The sequence below is a fragment of the Protopterus annectens genome, chromosome 3.part0, assembly GCF_019279795.1.
Source record: "Protopterus annectens isolate FY-2018-M chromosome 3.part0, PAN1.0, whole genome shotgun sequence".
Classification (NCBI taxonomy): Eukaryota; Metazoa; Chordata; order Ceratodontiformes; family Protopteridae; genus Protopterus; species Protopterus annectens.
The window spans coordinates 12,779,640-12,794,573 of record NC_056731.1 but is presented as its reverse complement, the minus strand read 5'-3'; the positions used below and the strand labels follow the sequence as shown (position 1 = coordinate 12,794,573).

The window sequence follows — 14,934 nt, the reverse complement described above, 5'->3', positions numbered from 1 at the left end:
AGAATAATGTCACCTATGTTAGGTAAACTATATGTAGTAAAATGTAATGCAGAAGGTCTGGAGCCCATATTCGATAACAAGGGACACAAGTATGATATGATAAAAATTCAACTACACTGCAGGGTCATTATTTCTGTTGTGCAAGTAGCAATTAACAGTGCTGAGTAAAATTAACTACAATAAAGTCGATTTAGGTGGTCAAAAGCTATACATGTGAAATATATAACTATTGAAAATGAAACTAAAGATGGGATTGGACACACTGCAAGGTCACTAGTCCCACTGCACAATTCTAATACAGTTTAGCATAAAAACTTACACAAAAAGGCAAACTACTGAAGGTGACTAGGAAAATAAAGCCTGCGTTTGTGCCCTGCCTAAGAGAAAACTACAATGTTCCGATTCGGGTAGCACCACCTTTACCATACAGCAGGTATAGAAGCTTAGATACAATAACTATGTTAACAAGGTAAAAACATACAGAGAAAAAAACACAAATTGCAGTGATATATCTTTTGAAAGATGTTTCATCTGATTTTTCCAGTCTTGCTGTTTAACTGCTCTCTCAACAAAATTATTTTGTCCTGCCTTTACTAAAATGTTAACACATCACTAGATGCTGACTGTTCAGTAAAACTTCCTAACCTCAAAAACAACTCTGACATTCATTTACAGGCTACACAGACTGCCATGCCATAGGACCTTCCTTTCTCAGACTTATGGTCTGCATCTTATAGTGCTAAGCTCTTCTATGGGAGTGAATGGTGTACGGAGTGCTCACCATGGTGTACATTTCAGAGTGGGAAAGAATTTATGTGCTGGCATGAGCAAAGTCTGTTCATGAATTGCACATACAATAGAACCTCATATCAACAGGATCTATTGTTAGTCTTACGTTCACAATAGACCATTTCTGTGAATCCCTCTGTCCATATTTTTAGAAGCCAGCAGTGCTGTCTTGGCATTCTGATTTTATAACATAAAAGCTCCTTTCTATGTCAGTGAAGTGGACCCGTAACATTTCTAACTGGTGTGCATCTTTCCCATATTTATGGGTCATTCTTTCTTCTCATTTGGCCTATGAGACAACCTTTAATTAATCTCATCAGCTCTCTCTGTCTCTGTTTCTCTCATTTGTTAAGAAGGAAATGTTTGCAGTGGTCTTTTTAGCAGTGCCATAACATAAAAAAACCTTTACTGCAAGCTTCTCCCCACTGTTCTGTCATTGATGATCCAGCTTATCAAACTGTGACATTTTGAGCATACAAGACTGCATATAAATTTGGATGGTTGCTGTTTTAATTTTGAGATCTGGACTGTAGCATAGTAATTTTACTTCTGACCATGCTGGTGTTAACAAAGGTTCTGCTAGTGTCACTAGGATTCTGAGGGCCAGCTGGGAGTATGTATGATGTAGCAGCCAGGGATCAGCTGTCTTAAAACCTAGAGACAGGGTGTGGGGATTGCATTGCATGTATACAGACACACCACCAACTGGAACCTAGCTGTGACCTGATCTGCCATGTATAGCAGTGAGAGAGTGAGAGTATGTTTCTTTGTCTACACTCTTCTTACATGTGTCTCTCTGCATGTGATCTTCTTTGGTGAATTCTGCAGTAGTAAGGCCAGGGCAAGATTTTAAAACCTGTAAAACTCCCACAGTGTTATCAGGCATATCGCATTGGAGATGCAGTTTTTGCTGTGGTAAAGACGAGTACATCAGAGTGATCATTTTTTGGGCTGATATCTAGAATGAAAAAAGAAATGACAAAAATATTTTGAAAAGATCTTTTGAATGACTGGTATGTAGTGTGGTTTTCGTATCCATTCATGCTTTTGACTTAGCTTGGTGTGGAAAGTCAATTATTTCTCTGGTTAATAAGCAAACTTAGTTAATATCCAAGGTCAGTTTCTACCTGGGCCAGATGTAGTAATAAGGATGGACAAAAAGGGTGATTTTGAAAGCAAGCTGCCCTTTGTTTTTGAAAGCGTGGTTTGTTATTATTTCAGAGAATTGTCTGACTTCTGAGTGCGTGTAACAAGTGGTCCTATTTTGGAGTTTGATTTTTGTATACTGAAGCCATGCAGATTTCTTTTGTATTTTGTATCTCACATTTGTTAAACAAGACTAACACTTTTTCACCTTCTCTCTCTCTTTGTTGCAGTACTCCAATCAAGTTGTTTCACTTGAGCCAAAGAAAATGCTGCTGCAGTAAGGTTAAACATAAGAGTCCTTTTGAACTAGTTCAGAACGACTTGAAGAATTTTTATGATGACATCAAAAAAGTGAGACATGTTATTGAAAGAGGCACTTATGAGTAGCTAAATTCACATCTGTTCGCTGTCCTCAGACTGCCACCTTATGAACTGAGAATGTTGTCTCCATGGTGCAAGCAGGATATGCTGTACTACTGTACAGAAGCTGGTTGATGACTATATACTAGAGCTAAAAGGAGGAGACCATGTACTTCTCTGGGGAAGGGTATGTCTCAGACAGCCTTTTCTAGTTGACCTGTTAACACTGTCAGCATGCTATGTAGTTAGGAAATGGATTGTTGCAGTATACTTGGGGAGTGAGGAGAGAGTTTTTTATAAAATACTTCACCTCCTAATGTAGGACAGGGAGTCAGTGCTGCACCCATCACTTAGTTTCCGTAGTTATACTTCACTAATCACAGCCACAGAGATTTAAAAATTACCACTATTATGGTGAGTGATTACATGCATTCCAAATGTGCTTATAATGACCAACCATAGATTTATGGAGATTAAAAAAATCCTAATATCACCTGTTGCATTTCCTTTTCTGCACCCTCTACTAATAATGTAGTGTTATGGGTATGCTTTTCTTAAGCATCAAGTCCTTGACTTCATGACATTGTGAAGGGTCATTTTCCTTTCGTTTGGGCAGATACATATCCCCCACTGGAGACCCTTCTTTTTCTTCTAATTTGTGACCACAACATTTTGTTTCATGTCATTTAAGAGGGAAACTGTGATTTGTGGGAGGATTCCTTTCAGGGACAGTCACTCTATATGTGTTAATTTTATCTGGGTGCTATTCATAACTACAAAGACTTTTCCATCTGTCAAGCCTTTGTCTCTAAGATTATTATATGCTGGTTATTATCTTCCTTAAAACTATGTCTGGAAAATCAAAGGCTTAATGAGTTTGCACAAGCTAAGATGGCTACTGCGGCTACTCATATGGACATCCCTTCTTTGCTGAAAAAGAAGCTCAAGAAAACCAAAACTGAGGCTTTGGCTGTCCAGTCAGACCCAGACACCTCCCCTGTGAATCTTGAGCTTTTAGACTATCTGGGCTCTTTGGCTATTTCCTCTATCATGACCCCATTGGAGGCCAGAAATGTGCAGCTTCGTTACACATCCTTTCTGACTGATGAGAAATCCACATTAGGTGGGAAGGGGAAACTGAAGCGTTCTATTTCAAAGGGATCTGAGGGCAGACCTCAGATTCTTTTTAGAGAAGACGAACCTGGCTTTCCGAGATGCATCAGGGCTTGGAGCCACAGTGTTTTGTGTGAGCAGACATTCCTGATAAAAAAGAATCGGAAAATTGAACATACCTCTACCTCTCAACAGTCTATTGAAGATCCATAGAAGGAGAGAGGTATGATCTTTCTCAAGGACTACTTAAAGCCATTGTGTCTCTCAAGCCCTTACCCCCTCCCATTCAGTGCCTTTGCTGCTGCTTCTCTTAAGAGGCAAAGAAGTTTGTCTTATGAGGATGAGAATTCTGAACCTGATGTAGATTTGACATATTTCTCACAGATTAATTCCCCTATAGATTATGAATCTGAAGAGGTAGACTGTATGTCCCATAATCCCCTTTTATACCTACCATTTGGAGATGTAGGTTTAAATATGATGCAGCATTTTCATTGGGAGGGTAAGAGGCTATCAGACATGCAAAAGAGATTTGGCATGGGAATTTCTAACTCTTTTGCCATTCCTCCTGTTTTGGAGGCTTTACAAGATACTACTGCTTCCCTAAATCAAGAAGTCCAGCCTTCTGCCCATAAGAAACTTGGAAGATATTGTAACTTTTTAGACTTTCTTAAGTATTTATACCAAAACCCTTTTTCTGACCCTTCTGTAATTTATTTGACCTTTGATAAGCCTGCTAAACTGCTTCCTTCTTCCAGTGCTATGCCCAGTGACAAAGATAGTGGAGGTATTGATAGGTATGGCAAAAATATGTATACATCTGCCACTTTATCCTTTCAAGCCATAAACTACTGGTCTTCTTTATGGTTCAATACCTGTTGTCTGTGTTAGGAGACTTGAACATGCTGTGCCCAATGATAAAGATAGTAGAATTATGTTTAGGTGTGGCAACAAGGGGCATACATCTAATTTCTTGCCTTTTGTGCCATAAAATTTTGGACTCTCTTATGGTTGGATAACTTTTTTATATATTAGGGGACTTGAGCAAAGTTTTGTCAGATTTACCAGAGCCAGAAAATAAGACTTCTGCCGTATCTCTTTTGAATTTTACCTCTCAAATTGCTAGGCTGTCTAAATGCAGTTATGATACAGCTGAAGCATCTTTGAGGACAGCTGCTACTGGCTCTGTACTAAAAATATTTTCTTGGCTTAGGCTGCAAAACTTATCCAGAAGATGTCCAAACTTCTGGATTACCCCTGAACATAGCATACCTTTTGGACCTGCTGCTACAGAGCAAACGTTTACAGGAGAGAGGCAAGATTATGCAGGATTTCAAGCATATCTTTTTGTCCTGTCCCAAAGTTTCAGATAAACAACCCTCCAAAGGCTGCACGCTTTTTTCAAAAAGATCAAAAACCTACCCAAAATGGGAAAATGTCCTGTAAAAAGAAATTCCAGGATAAACCACAACAGAAATTCAAAGGGCCTAATGCCCCCCCCCCCTTCTTGACAAGCCAGCCTTCCTTATGATTGTTCTCCTTTGCCCCCCCCCAATTTCTCACCTCAGCCACACCCCTAGTACTCTTTTTCAGGAAATTATTTTTGTCTCTTCCTGTATGGGAATCGATGACAGACAAATGGGTTCTCTCCATCATTCAAAAAGGTTACAGAATGTCTTGGATTCTTCCTCTTAGTTCGGGAATCCTTTGGATCCCATGAAACCAATACCATTAATTCTACCAGTCTTTCATGAGCTGTTCTTTCAGGGAGCAGTAGAGTTGGTGCTAACTCTGGAAAAGGTTTTATTCCAGACGGTTTTTGGTTCCTAGGACAGAGAGAAATTGGAGACCTACTTTACATCTGTCCTTTCTCAACTTATTTCTAAAGGTTCCAAGTTTCAAAATGTTGCCCATTCAATCACTGTTTTCCGTGAACCTTCCTCAGGCTTTTCTGGTGACACCTGTGTGCATATTACCTATTCATCCAGACTGCAGGTTGGTAGTTCTTATGATTTTGTTCATTACTGTTTCATTTTCCTTTTTCTGCTTTACCCTTTGGTGTTTCCACTTCCCCAAAGGTATTCACAAAGTGCCTGGCTCCTGTTATTGCCTTTTGCAGACTTCAAGGTATTCAAAATTTTAATTTTCTGGATGACCTTTTGATTTTGGCTCTGTCAAAGAAGATCCTGTTGAAACATCTGCATTACGCAGTGGACCCTCTTACAACCTCTAGAGTTCACTTTATGAAAAAGTCTCTCTTGACTACGTCCCAGGACCTGATTTTCCTAGTACGCACGCTCAATACTTTGACAATGACAACATTTCTTCTTTCAGACAATGTCCATTTCCTGACATAATATCTTCAGTCCCTTCTACCACTGGATCTAACCTCAGCAAGAGCAATTTTGAGGGCCCTGGGTTACATGGCATCAGAAATTCCTTTGATACCCTTTGCCACATACCACGAAGAAGATTCAGTGATATCACAAGTCAGTCTGGATTCATCATTACTATCCACAGAGCTTCACAATTCTTTCATTTGCCCTTCATGAAGAAGGAAACGCTGTGGTAGATCAGACAGATTTTAGTCAATCCAGAAGTGACGTTTCTGTTTCCCTCCCCTTACCTGGATCTTCACACAGATTTGTCCGACCTAGCATGATGAGCATGTTCCAAGAACATAAAGGTCTGAGGTGTTTGGTCGGTTTTAGATAGCAAGGACCACATAGCAGTTTTCATTTCCTTGACCTTTATCTTAACACTTCAGTCCTTGAACTATTTTTGGATCCAAGGTCCTCTGTGAATTTGCTCAGATAACCTAGTGGTCATGCAGTATATAAACAGGCAGGAGGGCACAAAGTCCTGTCACCTTTTGTAGATTAGCCATGATTGATGGGCCACTGTATTCCATTACAATCTGTCTTTGCAGCAGTGTACGTCCCATCAGAGAGGAACACAGTGACATACTCCTTGAAGAGATCAGGACAGACACTCACTAGTGAATGTTAAACAGGGAGGTTTTCCTGGATCTTGTTCATCAGTGTGGTCCTCAGCAGATTCCCTGTTCTGAGTGGAATCATAAAAATCCATTTAGATTCTTCTCTTCCAGAGTAACTTGTCCTTAAGCATGGAAATTAGATGCCATGTCTTTCTTATGGAAGTTGAAATTGCTTATGCCTTTCCTCCCCTCCATCTAATTCTCAAATCAAGAAAGAACAAGGCAAAAATCTTGTCTCTGATTCTTTTTTGACCATGCAGCACTGTTTCCCTCTTCTCTTTCCCCTGGCAATTGGCAATCATTGCAAGTTACCTCAAAGGATGGTCCTGCTCACACAGCAAGAGGTCTCTCTCATTTATCCAAAGTTTTAGACAATTTGGATGATAGGATTTTGATTCCACTAAGTCTTCTATTAGAAGACATGCTGCAGGTATTAACCGGGAGTCTGCAACAAGAAAAATCTTACGTTTTCAAATGGTTAAAAAAAATCTATATGGTGTCACAAGAAGAAATATGACCCTTGTCAGTGGGGTATTCCTGATATTCTGTCTTACTTGTGTGAGCGTCTCAATTCTGGTCTGGCATTTTCTTCTAGCAAAACACATTTGTCAGCCATCTCTGTTTGCCTGTAGATCCACCACGGTCTATATAGTTTGAGGTGAAGTAGTTTTTGAAAGATTACCTTTGTTAAGCCTCCAGGAAGAGTTTTCCTCCTACTTGGGACCTGAACTATGTTTTATGAAAAACTCACTCATGCTCCTTTAGAAACTGCTTCTGCGTTGTCTTGTTAAATTCTGTACTTGGAAGACAGCTTTGCTTGAAACACTGACTTCAGTCAAGAGGATGCGAGAGTTGCAAGTGCTCGTGACCTCTCCAGCCTTTCTCATTTTTCACAATGACAGAGTAACCCTTGGGAGTAACCCACCCTTAATGCCCATGGTGGTCAGTGAGCTCTCCTTTAATCAGTTCATCCTTTCTATCATTTCCCATTTCTCCAGGATAAGAGAGAGAGATTGCTTTTATCTTGGGACATCCTTAGCCAATTCAGATTTTACCTTAACAAAACCATAGACATCAGAAAAACTGTTCATTGTTTCGTTTCCTTTCAAGAAACAAAATAAGTACTTTCAGTCTCTAAACAAATTTAAATGGATTTCCAATTCCATTTCATTTTGTTATTCTTTTCATGTTAAAATGTATTCCACAAGAGCTTTTGCTTCATTTTGAGCTTTAAGTTTGGATTCTGAATCTATTTTGAAGCAGCCACTTGGACTTCTGTCCACACTCTTTAACTAAACATGTAAGATTGATGTTTTTTCCAGGGCTCGGGCTGGTTTAGCTAGATCCATTCTTCGTGGTATACTAGACCCCAGCTCAACCTCTCAGTTTTATCTCCATTTCCACTTTGGTAGCTTTGTGAGTCTTCCCAGCAGTCAGAAATACTGTAACAGTGATCCAAGGAAGAACATAGTACAGTTGTATAAGAACTTACCACAACAGTAGATGTCTGACTGCTCCTGTTGTAGTATTACAACCTAACCTCATTCCCCTGTTTACTCTTCGCCTTTACCCCTTGGTCAAGGTAGACATGCCTCACTATTCCCCCTCCTCTTCTTGACATGTACATATTTTTGCATATAATCGCTTGTACTTCTGCTTCAGTTTCAAGAAAGTCCTGAAGTAATTTGAGTCTGTACATCCCTTCTGTACCTCTTAGCTCTTCTGTGCTTGGGTCATACATCAGATGTGCATTACAAGAGGATGGCTCCCAGACTTTGGAATGCTGGCTGGCATGCAGCTGTATACACCTGGCAAGATATCCCAATAGTCAGAAATACTGCAACAGCGATCATTTGGACACCTACTTTTATGGTACTTTCTTACATAACTGCACTTTCTGTAACCATCTCTTTTCGTAAACCAAAAATGCAGATTTGCTTTTTAAAAAAAAAAAAACTGCAAACTGATAATAAGCACATGGTATCCTGGCTTATTGTTTTTAACTGAACATTTCATTATATCAATATTTGTGAGTATTTTAGCTCCACAGTCGGTGCGTCTTCGGTGACACCCCCTTACCTCATAAAAAGTGACATAATCAGAGTCAGAAAGATAATCCATTGGTTCATTTTTTTTCTTTTGGGGCTTTAAACATAGTTTGAAAACCATAAATATACAAATGTGTGTTGACAATTTGGTCCAGAAATTTTAAAAGCAGCAAGGATATGCACCTGCATGAAAAGGATGTCTGCTATCATGGGGGGGGGGGGTGGCTCCCTGGTATTAATGATTCTATTTCTGTCTTACCAGTACTTAAATAGAAGGCAGCAAAGTTATATCTCTTTGTTAGATGTTTTAGCACCTGGCCTCAGTATGTTTTATTATTATGTATTATTACTTTTCATGTCTTTTCAGTGTTTAGAGTTTTAGTATTTTATCTTGCTATCCAAAAAACTGTACAGAATGTCAAGAATCTGAGAGTGGAAATTGAGGATGTTTTAGTGACTGTTGACGTAACATCTTTATATACATGTATTCCCCATGAATAAATAGTGGTAAGTTTGAGGTAGATAAATGTATGTTTATGCTGGAATGCATAGATAATATTCTTTCATATAATTTTTTTGTGTTTGAAAATGAATCTTTTTTGCAGATAAAGGGTGTGGCCATGGGTGCAAGAGTGGCTCCCAATTATGCTAATTTGGTTATGGCTTACTGGGAGACCAACATTTTGTCCAAACTTGTAGGTGGAAGCAAAATTGCACCTTATTATTGCTTTATTGATGACCTTTTGTTTATGTGGAGAGGGACGGAGTTGGAGCTTTCCAAATTCCTAGAGGACATGAACAAAGTACTTCTTTTTTGACTTTTACTGGTAATTTGGATCCTCTCAAGTTTGTTTTTTGGACTTGGAGGTTTCCATAGAAAAGGAAACAGATTAGGTTTGGCTATTAGTTATAAAAATGTAGCAAGTAATAGTCTGTTACATTACTCTGGTATGCACTCCACTTATGTTAAGCACAACATTATAAAAGGTCATTTGGTTAGATTAACTAGGCTTACAAGTGATGTGACAACGTTAGATAGTCTTGTAACTGAATTACACCATAGGTTTAAAAATAGGGATACCCACTTAAAATTGTCAATAGTATTCTTGCCACAGATGACAACACGGAGGATAAAAGGGGCAATATTCAAGAGAATAGAGATTGGGTTACATCCATGTCCTTAACTTTTACTATAGACAGTAAAGAGATAAAAAATATAGTGACTGTCAATTGGAGGATTTTAGAATCCAACAATGAGCTTAAGTCAGTGTTAGGGGATGCACCCGCCTTTGTCAATAAAAGGGCAAAAATGTTAGATTTGTTAGAAGGTGGACAGCACAAAAATGTAATAGTAGGGAGAGGTACTTACAAGTGCAAGAGTTGTAATTATTGTAAGTATATTTCAGAGGGGCCATTTTTTGAGGTTTGCACCCATGAGAAGATTTAGCAGGTCCCTGGGTTTTTTACTTGTAATTCCACCTTTGTGGTATACATGGCAAAATGTTCAGTCTGTTCCTCCTTTTAGGTTCATAGGTAAGTAGTAGGCTATCTGCCCAAGGGCATTTATAAGCCTAGCCAGAATGTGTTGGCTTTTGCCACCCCCTTAGATTAGTTCCCTGTGTCTGTCCAGCAGAGCCATTAGTTCCCTGTGCCACTGTCCAGCAGAGCCACTGCAGTGATCCCCGGGGTAAATTTTCTGTTTCCCATCCACCCGTCAAGGTTTCTCTTGAAGAGTGTTAGGGAGGGGCTCTGCCTGATGTATATTGGAATCCTGTTCCAAATAATGGGGAGTCTCTGGGATAGGAATCTATCCCTCCAACATGTCCTTTTTATTGTTGTGGTGAGGTTTATATCTCTAGAGCGTGTGGCTCTCCAGGATTTGTTTTTTTTTTAGGTGGTGCATGTCCATCAATTCTGGGTTGGACATGGCCTTGTATGTCAGGCAGAGATCACCTCTGAGTAAGCGGTATGCAACCGAGTACAGCTGGAGTTTCTTGAATCGGGCTGCATAGGGCATCTGTTTGAGACCAGTAATCCTCTTGGTGAGGTACTTTTGTGGTCTTTCCAGCTGTTGCAGGTGTCTTGTAAGGTACATCCCAAATGGGGCATTGTATTCTATGATGGGTTTAATGAGTGATTCTATGATGAGTTTAATGAGTGATGAGTAGAGAGGCACAATAACCTCTTTTGTTCTAGATGCAAACCCTTTTGTGATTAGGTGGGCCACATAGAAGGATTTTCTCACCACCTTGGCAATATGATTATCAAAGGAGAGATTACTATCTACTTGGGTCCCCAGATCCCTTATTACATTTTCTGTATTTAGGGGACTGCCACCTATGTGGTAGTTCGTGGGTACTTTGTTTTTTCCAAAGGGGATGACTGTGCACTTTTTGGCATTTAGCTTGAGGCCATGATTTTGACACCAGGTATCCGTCTCGGTGAGACCCATCTGGAGGGTGTCTGTATCAGCCGGAGAATCAATTATGGCCACTAGTTTGCAGTCGTCTGCGAACTTGGTCAACCATAGTCCTCCTATGCTTGCCTGTACCTCTGAGAAGTATATACCGAACGGGAGGGGTCTTAGGACTGAGCCCTGGGGGACGCCACTTGTAACCGGTTTAGAGTCGGACGTAGAGCCTGCAACTCTCACCATGTGAGTTCTATCCATGAGCCAGTTGGCAACCCATCGCGTGACTTAGGGTTTATGTTCAAGCTGGTGAGCTTGTCTATAATACTAGAATGGGGAATGGTGTTGAAAGCCTTTGCGAGGTCTAGGTAGGCTGTGTGGACCTCCTTTCCCTCATCTAATGCCTTGGTAACCATCTCAAAGAAGTCCACCAGGTTTAGGAGGCATGATCTGCCCTTAACAAAGCCAAACTGGGTAGGGTCCAAGGTTTGGAGGTTCCCAATGTCTCTGTTAATGAGTTCCATGATGATGCGTTCCATAGCCTTGCAGACCAGGCTAGTCAGGCTTGTAGGGCGATAGTTCCCGGGGTCCGTTGTGGCTCCACCTTTGTGGAGCGGGATAACTGTTGCTGTGTGCCACTCTGTGGGTACGTAGCCTGTAGAGAGGCTGAGTTTGAACAGTGTGTTTAGGTGAGGGGTTAGTTCATTTTGGAGTTCTTGTAAGACACAGCCTGGGACACCGTCCCGTCCCATTGAAGCTGTGTACGTTGGAAAAACCAACAGACAGTTAAAAAAAAAATAGGATTTATGAGCATTATTATGCTATAAAAAGGAGGAATTCAGACAATGCACTTTTTAAACATACTCTAACGTGTAGGAAAAAACAATATTAAATGTTATTTTATAGTTATTGACCATGTTCCCAGTGATTTTAATGGAGACAGAGATGGGGAACTTGATTAAAGGGAGTTGAAATGGCAAATTTTTCTGGATGCTTGTAAGGCACAACGTTTAAACAATGGAGTGAATTATAAAGCTGTTTTAAGAAGAAAAGCTTATTACAACAAATGTAAATGATTTGTTTGTTTTTTGTAAAAGGTTTTATGTTTTAAGTCATGCATTTTTAACATAAGTCCTTTCAAAAGAAAGAAAGTTTTTTTATGATGGAATGTTTTTAAGTTTTAGAAGTGTTAATTGAAGTCAGCAGTTGATTTGTTGTGATGTTTTCAAAGAACCATATATAATGGTGGTGTGTAGTTAGTTTGTTCTGATGAAGGCCGATGTTCTGTCCGAAAGCGCTTAACCAGTGGTATTAAAGTTGTTTCTGGAGAACTGGATTCAGTGGCTTCACTCTCCTTTTTGTGTTTTTTAAATTTATTTCATCTTGCATTTTAATGTTATACTTATTTACTGTGTTTTATTTCTTATTTCTTTTACCGTGTTTTATTTCTTTTTATTTTCACTAGAGTCAAGTGCAATATGTACATTTTTTCTGTCGTATTTTATGGGGTTTTGCAATTACTAGAATCTTAAATATTTAATAAGGTGTTTTTCAATGTAATTGTAATTCTGTATTGTTTATCAGTAGGCACATGACCTCCTTAAGATTTTAAGAATTCTCATTAGTGTGTTGATGTTACATGATCACAGTTTTGTTGCTTTTAAATGTTAGACCTTAGTATTGTAATTGGTTCTGTAGAAGTCCCATAGTATTTAAGGGATGAAAGTGTATATTGTGCTCAACTTTCTTATTGGACTTTGCTGTACCTTCATTAAAGGTTTGATTCCCTGCATTTGTTACTGATTCCTTGTGGCTTATTTCGGGGGAGCCTGTTCGTCGTTGTGCAGGTATTTTTGGTTTACTTATGAGAAACCAAGTCAACAAATTTTGGCCAAATCTAAATCTAAATATATATATATATATATATATATATATATATTAACAGGAATATCTGCATTATTTGCTAGAATCATGTCCATGTAAAATTGTATTTAATATGTTAAATAATCTACCTTGGGTAAATACATGCTGAAATATGTCACAGTGCTGTGTAATGCCTGCATTCTGCGCATATTTTATCAGCATACATTCAAAGCATTCACCAGTAGTACTTGTGAGGCTGATTGGGATATAATTTTTAGAGATATTAGTTTATTCTCCTTTATGACTTGGTAAAATATGAGCCCGTTTCCACATGTCAGGGATATAACCACTTTCTAATGACTACTGAAGCAAGTATAGCAAAGGAGAGTACAAAATGTTTATAGTATATATGGTTATTTTCTGAGCCAAATTATCTGGCCCCAGAGGAGTATTTTTATGCAAATTTCTTAGGGCATCCGTAACCCATTTTTATTATTTTGCAGACAGTAATTTCCAGTAGCTGTTTTGTTTTTTTTTTAGAATGGACTTACTACAAAGAGACTGTTCTTGCAAGCATTTCCACCACTTATTCATCTTGTTTACCATTTTACTCCCATCCCGTAATATAATGCATAATGAGATGTTCTTCGTGTTTCACTGTTGCAGTCGTTACATTTGGGTAATCTGCTGCCAGGTTGCCCTCAGTTGGCCTGAATAACAAAGTCTTGGGTCCTGCGTCGGTTGCTGTCTTCTCTTCCATGACGTCAGGTCGTCAGGGGTATAAAACATGCAGCCAACGCCATTTTATTCAGTCTTTCTTGCCGCACGGTGCCCGAAGCAGAAGCAGTTCGCAAGTGCCGGTCGGCCAACTCCTGAAATTTTCGCATTCAAGTTTCAGAACCAAAGTCTTCAACTAAAGCTAAGTACCCTGTTGTAGAAACTTTTTCTTGCTCCTTACCGATGTCAGTAAAAGTTAATAATTGCATTACTTGTGGGAAGCAAATACCTCATAAGGATTTTCATTTGTACTGTATTCCTTGCCTAGCCCAGATCATAATGTGCCTTGCTGTCAGTTTTGTGCTAGATTTAACCAATGCACTATTAAGCGTCTGTATATTTTTGCTTCAAAATATTTTGGATCCGGATTTAATTACCCTGAAATGTCGTCGGTTAGCAATCCGACTACCGGAGTTCACAAAAAACGCAAAGAAAAAGCCAGACAGACCGTCAAGGTCCAAAACCGATGACAAAGCTTCTCCTAAGCAAGTCACCGGTACTCAGTGAGGCGCTTTCGCAGCCCCTGATACCTGCTAGTTTTGAGTCGCAGGCCTCTACCGAGACCTGTGCGGAGTCCGGTATGCCACGAGATTCTCAGAGTATTGAATCCATAGATGTCTCTCCCTTGGATGGGTCTGGAGCCGCTGACCAGGCACCGGCTTCTGAGGGTGTTTTCAGGCCTCAGCATTTTTATATCAAACCGACGCCAGCTTCAAAAACAAGATCAAAACCATCTTCTAAGTCTAAAAAACAACGCATGAGCCACATGTTCAGGCCCCTATGCCTAAAAAACAGATGATCAAAATGGCTGAGGACTTAATTACCTTGATCAGGGGTTCCCAACCCCCCTCCCCCCTGCTAAGAGGCCTAGGCAAGACACTGATTATGAATCTTCAGGTCAGGTTTCCATTTCTTCTGATCCTCTTCTGATCAGGAATTTTCTATACCACCCTGTAAGGATTCGGATGCAGAAGAATCCATTCCATCTGCATCTCTTCCTGAGGATTACTCATTTGGAGAAACCTTGCATACTTTAAGGGAACATTTTCATTGGGAGAGTCAGAATTTCTCTGAATCAAAAAAGAGGTTTAGGGATTTCCTCCTCCTTCCTCAGCATAGGCCTTTGGCCATACCTCCTGTATTAGACATTGTTGATGATGTGTTTTCGGAATCCAGCATGGCTCCTGATTCCCTACCTCTGGCTCTTAGTAAGCCAGGCAGATATTACAGGGTTCCTGACTCCCACAAATTGCTATTCAAAAATCCTGCTGCTGATCCTGAAACTATCTCACAGGGTCCCAAAGGTGTAAAGGCCTCTACAGCCAAAAATCCTACCCCCTCTGATAGAGATTCCAGGGCGCTGGATAGATGGGTAAAGAAGGTTTATACGTCTGCAACCTTGACAATTAGGGCCTTAAACTGCCAGTTTC

General features: G+C 39.7%; 1 protein-coding gene across 1 annotated transcript in view; it reads left to right on the top strand.

Annotated features, from left to right (window-relative positions):
- PDSS1 (decaprenyl diphosphate synthase subunit 1) overlaps positions 1-14,934 on the top strand; it is a 1,043,091-nt gene that overhangs the window by 211,931 nt on the left and 816,226 nt on the right. The window contains exon 3 of the mRNA XM_044064551.1: positions 2,166-2,286. Coding sequence (XP_043920486.1) covers positions 2,166-2,286 — 121 coding nt within the window. The remainder of the gene's footprint in view (positions 1-2,165; positions 2,287-14,934) is intronic.